The 11244-nt window shown below is 40.6% G+C and overlaps 1 protein-coding gene across 1 annotated transcript; it reads left to right on the top strand.

Annotated features, from left to right (window-relative positions):
• Nucleotides 1-392: 392 nt before the first annotated feature.
• On the top strand, nucleotides 393-7978 carry LOC110977830 (P2R1A-PPP2R2A-interacting phosphatase regulator 1-like). Its single transcript, XM_022232297.2, has 9 exons — nucleotides 393-540; nucleotides 1405-1693; nucleotides 1840-1930; nucleotides 2373-2464; nucleotides 2875-2926; nucleotides 3345-3467; nucleotides 3700-3844; nucleotides 4179-4254; nucleotides 4631-7978. The coding sequence occupies exons 2-9, from the start codon at nucleotides 1518-1520 to the stop codon at nucleotides 4761-4763; spliced, it is 888 nt and encodes a 295-aa protein (XP_022087989.1). The 5' UTR covers nucleotides 393-540; nucleotides 1405-1517; the 3' UTR covers nucleotides 4764-7978.
• Nucleotides 7979-11244: the final 3266 nt, after the last annotated feature.

The following is an 11244-nucleotide window of genomic DNA, read 5'->3' as shown; positions in this document are numbered from 1 at the left end:
CACTTGACTCTGATTTTACCATACATTTGAGAGTGGAAAATAGTGAATCCCATCCGCAGTCATTCCCCCCCCCCATAGCGGCCCCGCCTACCCATATGTGGAAGAGATGGTCATTTCGTCGAGCGCCCTCATTCTACATGTTTTGCATTAATTAAATTTCCCGAACTTCGGAGGACATTTCGTTGGGTTGGTGGTTTTCTATCAGTGGATAAAATTTTAATAAAAGCAGTGATTCCATCTGTAATCATCGCTATAATTTTGATATGAATCGGTTGAAATAGTGGATATTATTCATTGTCGTGAGAATCGCACTAAAGTATTTCCGAGAGCGATTTCGGTGAAAGAAACCGTACCAGAAAAGAGATCGGCCGTAGTTGGTCGGGACCAATCAAAGAAGTTCTTTCTTTGATGTTCCCTCTGTCGATCGGCGCATGGGCAGAGCTCTGGCATCACGTACGTACGGGTACACTGTGAATGAACATCACAGAAAACTTTGAGATGGGGTCCCCTGTGCATATGAATTTTTCTTTTCCTTTATCGGTGAGTTTTTTCTTGAGTTGCGAGGCCTTTTGTGTGAATGTAGGGCAGGTTCTGGTGTAATTCAGCGTTGTTTGGGATTCTGGAAAACAGTGTGGCTGTAGCCTGTTATTGTTTTCATATGTGGGATAGGCCTAGCTCATCCAACATTGACAAAAAATAAACAATTTCTGTCATGTCTGTCACTCTGCGTAGGCTACACGCCTTGGTGTATTTGGCAGTTTCGTCGTTGCTTTTAACCAGTGTAAACATCTTATTGTAATAGTAATATAAATGCTCAAGTAATCACCGGTGTGTGATGTACTGGATTCATTTTGTTACTTGGGACTTCAAAAATTACACAGATTAGGAGTTCATTTGTATAATTTTTTACAAAAAGACAAGCATGACAAGTGGACTTCACGATTTGAAATTTTGAGTCCGAAACTTTGCCCTGACTGCAGTAGGCATATAGTTTATACCATGTACATGTATACCCTATACTATAATAACTATATCATCAAATTACCTTAGGTCTATCGCCTTAATAAAAATGTACATGAAGACCATGTTGTAACTTGTATTGTCAATGTATGCAAAGGCCCCCATACATGTAACTTCCTGTTATGGATAGGCCTGGGCCTTCTAATAAAGTGACAAATTTTCAAATAGCTTGAGAATAGTAGTGACTTGGTTTTGCACCCCCTCAAGTTTAATTGGAAATAATCTGTAACGTTGCCTTTTGCCAACAGTGTGGTTGACAGGGCATGATTCAATAACACTACACCCAGTCAATGTGAATTTTATGATTGGTTATTTACATACACATCTTATTGTTCTGTTTTAGGTAGGCTACATCAATAATTTACAGTGTTTTTCCATTTCCAGCTTCAAGACTACAAATCCATACACGTTTGACAAACTTAAAAGTGATTCAGATTCTGAGAAAAGGCCCTGAACTCTGTGGCTCTTCACAAAACACTTCTGGGTCCGGATTCACAATGGGAGACAAGGACTCGATCTGTTGTCACGGCGAGTCGGCGGACGAGGGGCAGATGGAGATCGAACGGGTCATGTCCCCCAGCGGCGACAGCCAGAGCAGACTGGAAGATAACAGAGAGACAGGGATACTGCGGAGATCCAATAGCGCCCCCATGTTTGACGGACCTACCATGAGGTGCGTAGTTATAACCTCTGTGCTTTTCCCTCCTAGAAAAGCCAATCAACGCCCGAACCAGAAGCTTGTTGTAACTGGAACTTGTTGTAACTGGAGCTTGGTTGGTTTTTCTGATTTGGATTTTTTTATTTATGCGTGCTTTGCAGTGACGAGTCGCCGGTATTTCAACCAATCAGAGAGAGGCAGAGGGTGCGCCGATTCAGCGCCAACATGTCCGGCAATGCCAAGACTGCCAACGTGAGTCAAATTTTCCTTCATTCGGTGCAGGAGTTGCTTCCTCTGTTGTCAAAATAGGTGGTTTCTGTAGCAACACCACCATTTCAGGTTGTCAACCTCTGCGTGAACTTTTGCTGTCCCACATTCATGAGCCAGTTCTCTTGCCTGATCTTAAGGCATTCCATGGAGCCCATCCACCGTCACATTAAAGGGCTCTTTTTATCTCAGTGATGTCATTGAAATGTGCTTGAGTTCAGCAAAGTAAAAACTACTTGACTCAGACTTCGTTTTTTACTAGCACAGAATCGAGACAAGAAATTCTGAGGTCGGCTGATTCCAAACAAATCAACCAGAATGTTGTTAGTCCATCCTTCAAATTGAAAGCCTGCTGCAAACCATTCTTGAATGTATGTAGGATTATCATCGAGGTAATGAAGAAAATGACTTCCGATCTCCATTTCAGGCCAGTACTCCAGTGCGCGTTCCGTCGCGCATCCGGCAGATTCAACAGGAAGAGAGCCTGGACGTGCGGAGCAGAGAGGCCGAACACGAGAGGTCAGTAGGCTCAGCAGGTCTTTTGGTTTAATATCCACCAACGTCGCTGTAGACTGTGTTCTGATATCAGTGTCACAGGACCTTCCTCCAAGTTTGTTTTTTTCTCCACGTCTACAACCAAAGCAACTCTTTGTGTCTCCTCACATTTCAAGGCTTAGACAATAGAGAAGCTACTCAAACCAGGATGTTTAACCAAAACATTCCTCAATCTTTAAATCAGAAAAGAACTGAGCACTGTTATGGTTAACAAATAACTTTAGAACCACCATCCTGCTTTTTTAATTTCTGAACAACCACCAACACAAATCGATGATCTCAGTTTCTGTTGAGAGTCTTTGCGGCACTTGGGAATCCTTAAAATAGATTTTGTTCACTCTGAAGTCATGATTGTATTCTTTTTTCTCCACCAGAGAGGTGCAGTCTGCCTTTCAGATCAGTCATTCCTGCGATGAAATGAGTTTAGTGAGTACTGGTTTTGTGTGACTCTGTTGAAAGAGCAAACAGATGGAAAGGGAACAAAACGGGGGGGGGGATGTGGCTGCAAGTTTGTCGAATGAGCCTAGTTGGAAATTTGACCTTTGAAGGTTGTCCTAAGGCCGTGTCTGCATCAACTGGCTATGGCTCTGGGTAATGCACATGTCTGTGGGAACTGGCCATAGCCGCCAGCCAGCAGCTAGCATAGGGGTGTGTGTGGTTTCCAGCCACAGCCACAACATTGAGACAGAGGCGAAGAAGCTATCAGTTGCTGTGATAGCAAAACAACGGGCTCGGCACTTGCCCCGAACACAGTTTTTTTCTGTGGAGCACATGAACTGTAGTAAGGAGTCTTTCTTAGAGGGACAGATTTGTCACTTGGGAAATTTCTTGCCTTGTGGTACAGGGTGAAAGCATCAAGGCTTTGCGATCAGACGGCAAGACGTTCTCCGAGCCACTGAGAATCCTGACCTCTTCTCTTCCCATTCCGTCGACTCCTTCGCCGAACAGGGACAGAACACCGGGGAAGGTGAGTTCATGGTCGAGTCAGAGTTATTATGGGTTGTTAGCGCAGCCCGTTCACAAACGTGCACCTTGACACAGGTTCGCAATAGAAATTGCTCCTAAATGCCCTGTGAAACAGCAAAGTGTTCACCACAACAGGTAGAGTTACATATTCTCACCACTTAGAGGGTGAAGACGTACTGAGAGGACAGTTTTATCAAAGAAGCAATATTGACACCTATTTTGTTCTTTTCCAGCAATGCTTCTCGCCATCGATGCAGATCTCCATGCGGAGTAATTCACTGACTCCCAGTCCCATCCCCAGCCCTACCAGGCAGACGTCGCGGGTCCGCAGCATGAGCCCCGTACTTAAGCCCAGCCTACTTAACCTCAAGAGAAAATGTGAGTGTCTCAGGAGTTGATATTAGATGCTGTTGTTCAGCTCGGAGAGTAGTCCGTTTGAATCGACACTCTGTGGACGTTCTCTAATGACCTGCGGTGAAGATCTGGTGTGATTGCTCGGAACAGTGTGCTTAGCGTACTACTTAGCTAGGAACGGAAGCTGAAGCACAAACTGAGATGTGTCAGGACAGATCTCACAGGATGTCACTCACTGTTTGATATTGTCAAGGCTCAGTTGTGAGATTTTGTAAGATTTTTATGAAATTGTTCTTGTCGATGTTTTGCTACAGTTCCTTTTCCTTAATCATTAACCTTTTGACGTTCCTACATTTAGATGACAGCGATAGTGATTCTACCCCACCAAAGAGACAACTTCTGTCATCACCATCTCACAACAGTAGCAGCCAAAGGTAATAGTACATTAAACGTCATTCTGCTTTCATGGAGGCGGAGCCTAATTTGAAGCCCTGCTAACATATAATGGACTTAACACACACGGATCCCCTCCACAGTGACAAACACAGCGATTACAAACGATTGAAAGCCATTGCTAATGTGTGTCACATGCCCATGCAGAGATGGTGCATTTTTGTGCACATTCAAATGAAAGTTGGTTTACATATTTCACATGTGCAGTGTGCATGCCCTGTACACAGGGATTTTTGTGAGTGTTTATACAATTCCATCACAGAGTCCACCAGTAGCGCTTACAATAAGTGCCACACACAGAAATGTTTTTCAAAATAGAAATTGTTTAGAAATTGCACCGTGCACCTTGCTTTCCAGTATATGCAGTCTGAGTTCGGATGACGCCAGCCCCCCTCAGAGGAACCTGGCAGACCCCTCGGCGAGCCTGGCCATCCCTGTCTCCACAAGTGGAGCAGTCTTTGCTTTTGCTATGGGCGACACGCACCTATGACAGTCGGCCTCTTCCATTTAACCCAAAAGGGGAAGCCCAGGTACAACGTGTCTGTGTTTGTGGTTTTTGTCGTCCGTTCATCCAAGATGATTTTGTGTTTTATTTGTGATTTATGCTGTTTTAAAATTTTTGTTCGAAGAGGTTTAGTCCATGGCGGACCCTATAACTGTTGATCAAAACGCTTTGTATAAATGCAACAGATTTAGCTGAAATAATGTCAACTGCATGCTGAGAACGTTACCGAGACTCTTCAGCTGAAAAAAAAAGTAAGCGACATTTAACCATTTTATTTTGTCAGTTGCAGTATTTTGCCAATTTCTCTTCCTGTAGATAAAATGTGAAGTTCTTTGTGTTGGGAATTATTGAGATGAGTGTACTTGGTTCTAAGAAACTGAGATCTTGTTTTGTTAAGATACCAGTTACTCAACATGTAAGACAGTAAATTCCTTTTGTCTTAAAGAAGGACCCAGAGGCGCTGTTGGCTCATCTGTAAACTTTAGTCCTACTCATTGACCTAGCTTGGTTTATCAAGACATTTCCATCAAGTAAAGGACTGTTCACCATCCGGTTCCTACTTTTTTCAACCAGTAATAGTGCCATAACTTAAACTTTCCACCAAATAGTTCCAAGGTTTCGTTGGTTTTTTTTTTCTTGTTACCATTGGTAGATTACTTTACGGTTTGTGTACAATTGAAGAAGAAGAATACCTTGTATAAAAATATAAATTTGCCGAACAAAATGACTTTTGTTTGTGTAAGGAAACCGCCTTTGTACATGTAGTTATTTTTGTGTGGACATAGTGAAACCTAATTTGCATTTTTGATGACCCACCCAGCAATAATTATTGTCCGGTCTCTTGTCCGGTTTGCTTGAGCTGCTGAGCGGAACATATTTACCAGCACATTTTTTCAGCTCAGCAAAACTGAGTCAGATAGTCAGTCATAAGAACTTCACATTGTGTGGCCATGTTGGCCGGTAACCTGGCTCATAGTACCCAGCTGCTCAACGGAATCAGACCGGGCTGGTATGCGTGACTAACAAAAGACTTTTTGCAGACACTGTGAGGGTGCCATACTCGAGGGTGACAGTGTTGTAATCTGTATACCGTCACCTGAACAGTCACCTGACATAATACATGTAGTCACATGACACAGTTGTCACTGAAAAGCACGAGATAAAAGAATAGCTTACTTCACAGGACTCGAGACTAGCAAATACCTGTGGATACAATTCTTGGTTCTTTGTTTCGGGTAAAAATCATGTAATATGTGAATATAAAATGTTAAAAAGGTGAAATTTTTTTGTAAACATTATTAAGGGGTAGTGCAAACTGTACATATGTGCTTGTATAAATGTAGATAATGATAAAACGTATGTATATTTCAAACTATTCAGAGAGTGGATGATATGTATAATTTATAATCAGACAGTAGTGTACATATAGATAGCCTGCATGATCTACCTGTTGAAACAGTAAGCTGTAGTGATGTACAGCACGTAGTTCATGCATGAGATGTACATATGTATTATACGCAGTACAAAATCGAACAAGAAGTTTGAGTGAATAGTAGATGTACTGACCTCTATCACGTGGCAGATATGTTGCTTTTCTACCATTCAAAGCAATGCAACCAAAGTGAGGCTGGAAAGAAAAATAATCTGTTCCCTCTTATCAATATTTGAAGTTGTATTACCATTGCCCTTGGGTATACAGGGAACAAGACAAACATGGCAGCACCAAGGTAAAGGTCTATAACATTAGACATAGGAATATTAAAGATCGCTAGGGCTACATTTTGCATACCCTGTGGACAGCATTATGCTGCCTGTTTGATTGACGGAGATTTCAGAATCTTAAGCCGCGAGTTTTATTTTTGGCCAGAAATTATCGTTAATCTTGTAATTACGAGGAGTTTGAAGTGACAAAAGTGGTTGATTTTAAGGCCTAGTTAATTCTACAGCATTTTATTAGGCGAGAAACTAAACTTGTAGCAAAATTTTCTGATGTCAGTGCGAAATACAATTAATACTTCTGTAAGTTGACTTGCACATTAAGTGGAGAAACGTATTTTAGGCTATGTACAAAACTTTCCTTGAAAGAAAGATTCCACAGAAAGTGTCATTCTTATCTAGAAATTTAGTGTCAACACTGCAGTTCAGTGAGGTGTCATTTCTGAACAAAAAAAATATGTGGGGAAAGTTTTATAGTCTAAGATAAATAAAATGACAAGCCACATGTTATAAAGAATCATACAAGCTAAAACAAAGAATGCGATTAACACAAGTCCACGACCATCTTCAGATGATACGTAAGCTGTACATTTGTTCCTAAGAAAATTAATTGGAGTTGGTATTTTCAACCGGGCGCACATTGTAGTGCAGAGGCGTGACATGAAGCCTTGAAATTCCCGGAGTGTTGAAGATTCTACGCACTCGGGCTCATGAATCATTTTCATCTTTTTATATTATTCGTTTGTCAAAAATCATTCAAGGGCATATTTTTGTAGCATGTTGGAAGTTTTTCAGTGGCCAAGATAGTCGTTACATTAGAACAGTATTTTCAAAATACTGGTATAAAACAGACTGCTTGTACGTTGTGCTTGACCTCAAAAGACCCAATTTGGTGCAGAACCTCACCTTTATTTTTCTAAAGAGATCATGAAACTGAGATCTTCTTTCTGTGGAGACCGTGTTAAAACAAAGATCAGGTAACGGGTAACTCTGGAGGCATAGTCTGCTTACCTTGCATCTGTGTTAACATGCCCAGACTTAGCGTGAGATCAACTTTGTGGGCGCCATTTATTTTTTTCCCAAGAATGAACTGATATTATGTTCACCAGATTGCATCCACAATTCTTTCTGATGTTAGGCAAGCCCTCAGAAATAGCAAGTTGCTTTGAACCTTTTGGATGGGTGCTGGAATAATTATACACCAAAGACTCCCTGAGTTTCAGTAGCACCGAGTGCTCACTGACAAAAATGTGTTCCAGCAGGCTTGGCGATGCAAAGGGAGGCTTGTGCTTGATGTTTTTGGAACACTGTTGCATCCCCTTGTATTTTGTAGAGCAAATAAACCTAAGTATGCATGAGTTAAAGCTGTAAATAGAAATTGAGTTCTGCATGGAAGCAGCTGCAGTTCAGTGATCCAACCTTGTGTTGAGTCACAAAACTGAGTAAAGTACATTAAAAAAAAACTAAGTCTTGAGTTACTTTGAGTGCTGAGTTGCAGTGTCATTATTGTGTGTCGTTTCTCTGGGTATTATTCCGAGTATTAAGTTACTCCGAGTGTTGTTACTCGGTATCATTACTGAGTTGAGTTTCTCTGGTATTGAGTTATTGTATTGAGGAACCCTGATTGTTGAGTTAATCTGGGTCTCAACTCAAAAGTTACTTGGAAAACAATTCAAACCGATGATGCAATCCAAACTGCGTCCGAAATATCGTGGGAGTTTGAATTTCAAACAATTGGCAAGCTGGTGCTGCTGTTTCTGCCCCACTTTAGCACCAATCTGAAACTAACATTTGAAAACAAAACTACTTCAGCATTTGTACACAAATATATGCATCTACGGGTACGTACATGTACGCATGTCTCGCTCGGTAATGCACCTGTCCAAACTTTTCCTCCCAAGACTTGCTGCAAAATTCCTTAACAGTGGGAAATCCTGAATAGGTAAAAAAAAATTCATACCATCAATTAAAACTACGGAATATGCCGATCGACATCTATGCTCATCTGTTTCTGTGTGTGGGTGGCAACAGCCCCACACATTTAATTGACAAGTTATTCATCAGAAAATTGTTCAATCAAATTGTTTCTTCGAATGATACCTTGGTTACCGCGACAAACAATTTGGACTACTTTTCATGCGAGATCCTATTTTTACGGCTGCAAGAACCACGCGCTACAGAGTCACAAAGTGCCAAATTGAGGGTCCAATCTCGGTTTTTATAAATAATGCAAGTCCGATACCATTTTGTGAATAAACAGAACAGCACACCCTCTATCAGAATGAAGTAATGCCAGTAATGTCCCTTCTGTAGATTTCACACATGTCGAAAGATTTTGTGTAGGAGATCAGGTTTAACCTAGATTTCCAATCACAAAATTTCCAATGCAAGGCCAATATACGTTAACAAAGTAACCAGCATTTTTATGTCATTCTTCGAAGACAAACTTGTTAAGTAAAAAAATGGAGGGACTTATTTTTTTAATGGCAATCTTTTGTCTCAGCATGTTAATCCGGGAACTTCAATATGTGTAGCAACCAAACAGACTGACCAATGACAGTCTTGCATTTTTACTTTTGTAATCTGCATAATCTGCATAATGACCATTCAAGTTATACGGAGCAAATGGCAGCCTATGAGTCAATTCCACAGATCAGGACATCTGCCCGTACTGCTTGACACACAACGTAGTTTTTGAAACCCTTCAGAATACAAAAATCACTGATCTTTAAAAAATAATGGACAGCATTCTCAGATGCAATGGACATGTACAGAACTTGATGCTTGATGCCGTCCAAGTACATGTATGTGGCGAACACCAGCTGTGTAGAAGTCTGATAACTGATGGAAAAGAAGGCCCTAAATGATTGGGTCCGACTAGGTCCGTGAAATACACCAGCTGGAGAAGTTTGGCCGTTTCACAGCCGGAACAGAGCCGGAAAACCGCATCGTCGTATTCATCGCTGAATGATACAAGGAAACTTGAAGAACACGTTGCAACAGTCAAAATCGTTGTTTCGGATCGAACGGCGAGGCACAAAATAATAACATCTTTAACTTCACCGATTACACACGGCTTCTTTTCTGTGATCCGTCACTGGCAATTTCACACTAACAGTGGACGCAGGAGATCTAAAACATGACATCACTCGCTCAACGTCTACACGAATTTACGCTCTTGTTACACCCTTATTGCCTATGTACTGAATGAAAAGTATTTACATGATGAATATGCACGGTTAACGCTGTGGGAATTTACTTTGTACAGGGATGAAATTAAACAAAAATGTACCAAAAAAAAAGGCTTTGGTCTATTTCTTATATTAACACATGCATTACAGTGCAATACGGGCGTTTCACAATAGTGCGCCTCCAAGAGCTTGCAACGCGTTGGCCAATCACAATGCATGAAATCTGTGGACCCAATGCGCATTTGGAAATGGTCAACAAAATTTTGAAATGTGAAATGCCCGTATTTTGATTTATTTTCCTCTTTTTTCTTCTTCTTGGTCAATCTCTCTAAAATAATTCTAAGATAAACTCACACTTGCGTGCATGTTGCAATGTTGACCTTGCACCGTGCAGTTACATGTTGCATAGAATTACGTGCACACTTGACACTGAGGCAGGTACAACTTATGACAACTGCTACGAAAACTCAAAGCTTTCTGCGTATGTTACTAACTTACTTCTGATAAAGTGAACATCATTGCAATGTGCGACATAGGATACAGGTTTCAACCACAGAAGACATCGGTTTCTGTAACAAGTCGCATGGATTTATGTCTTTCATCAAGGAAAAGTGCGTTTTTTTTAAAACCAGCACTATCTGGCAGTGACTTCTTTGGGTTTGACTTTGTTTTTCAAAAAAAGAGTGGCATTCCAGTAACGAAATGCATAAAATGTGATACCAAAGTCAATCGAATAATGTGTAAGTTTTCCAGGCTGCCTCGGTATTTCATTAATCACCCTCTGCTAACACGACCAGAGAATCAATGACCGTTCAAGTCCGACATAACAAAGAGCTCCATGTCCCCCTTCTATTGGCAGACTGAAACAGAGTTGCTGAACTTAACGGCTCTATGACTCATTTCACGGGAGCAGGTCATAACATGTCTACTGCAAGCGAAGAATACATGTACACGGTCTTCACACTTTCATTTGGTGACAAATTTTTTTTCTGACAAGAAGATAAGACACGAGCACTGCACTGCAACGGTAAACTTTTGAAAAAAAAAACAAACAATTGGTTACGAGGATATTAAATCGCCGCAATGCGAACTATTAGGAGAATCAACTTATCAAATATAAGTTACACCCTGAGTTAAAGAGTTGACTATTTGCAACAGGCATCAAAACAAATATGAAAAACAAAATATACACAATAACTGGATTGATGAATGCCATTAATAAATCAAATTTGATAGCTTAATCTGTCGATGTGAACTACCAAGTACAAAGTTAAAAGGAGTCACTAAATGTACAACAAATATTAACGATATCTAATATTATTTACAGTAATTATCTGCCTGTATTAACACAATGGTACAATTTCAAACTCATATTTGTAAAGGCTTTCCACCTTATTTTTTGTATTAATCCAGTAAAGGTATTTTTATTGTTTTTTCCTGAAAACTGAGATACTTTTTCTGAAATTTGCAAATATAAACAAAACCCTGAAGTATATTTAACAGTGTTGTATTGGAGACCAGACACCAGACCAGACACCAGACCAGACACAAGACCAGTC

Source organism: Acanthaster planci, linkage group LG14 (assembly GCF_054643075.1).
Source record: "Acanthaster planci isolate LZ-2023a linkage group LG14, COTS_SCS, whole genome shotgun sequence".
Lineage (NCBI taxonomy): Eukaryota > Metazoa > Echinodermata > Asteroidea > Valvatida > Acanthasteridae > Acanthaster > Acanthaster planci.
This window is presented reverse-complemented; position numbering and strand designations above follow the sequence as displayed.

Coding starts and splice junctions, on each gene's coding strand:
- LOC110977830 (XM_022232297.2), top strand. CDS start 1,518: ATGGGAGACAAGGACTCGATCTGTTGTCACGGCGAGTCGGCGGACGAG. Junction 2,465..2,874: donor AGAGAGGCCGAACACGAGAG/GTCAGTAGGCTC, acceptor TTTCTCCACCAG/AGAGGTGCAGTCTGCCTTTC. Junction 3,468..3,699: donor GGGACAGAACACCGGGGAAG/GTGAGTTCATGG, acceptor GTTCTTTTCCAG/CAATGCTTCTCGCCATCGAT.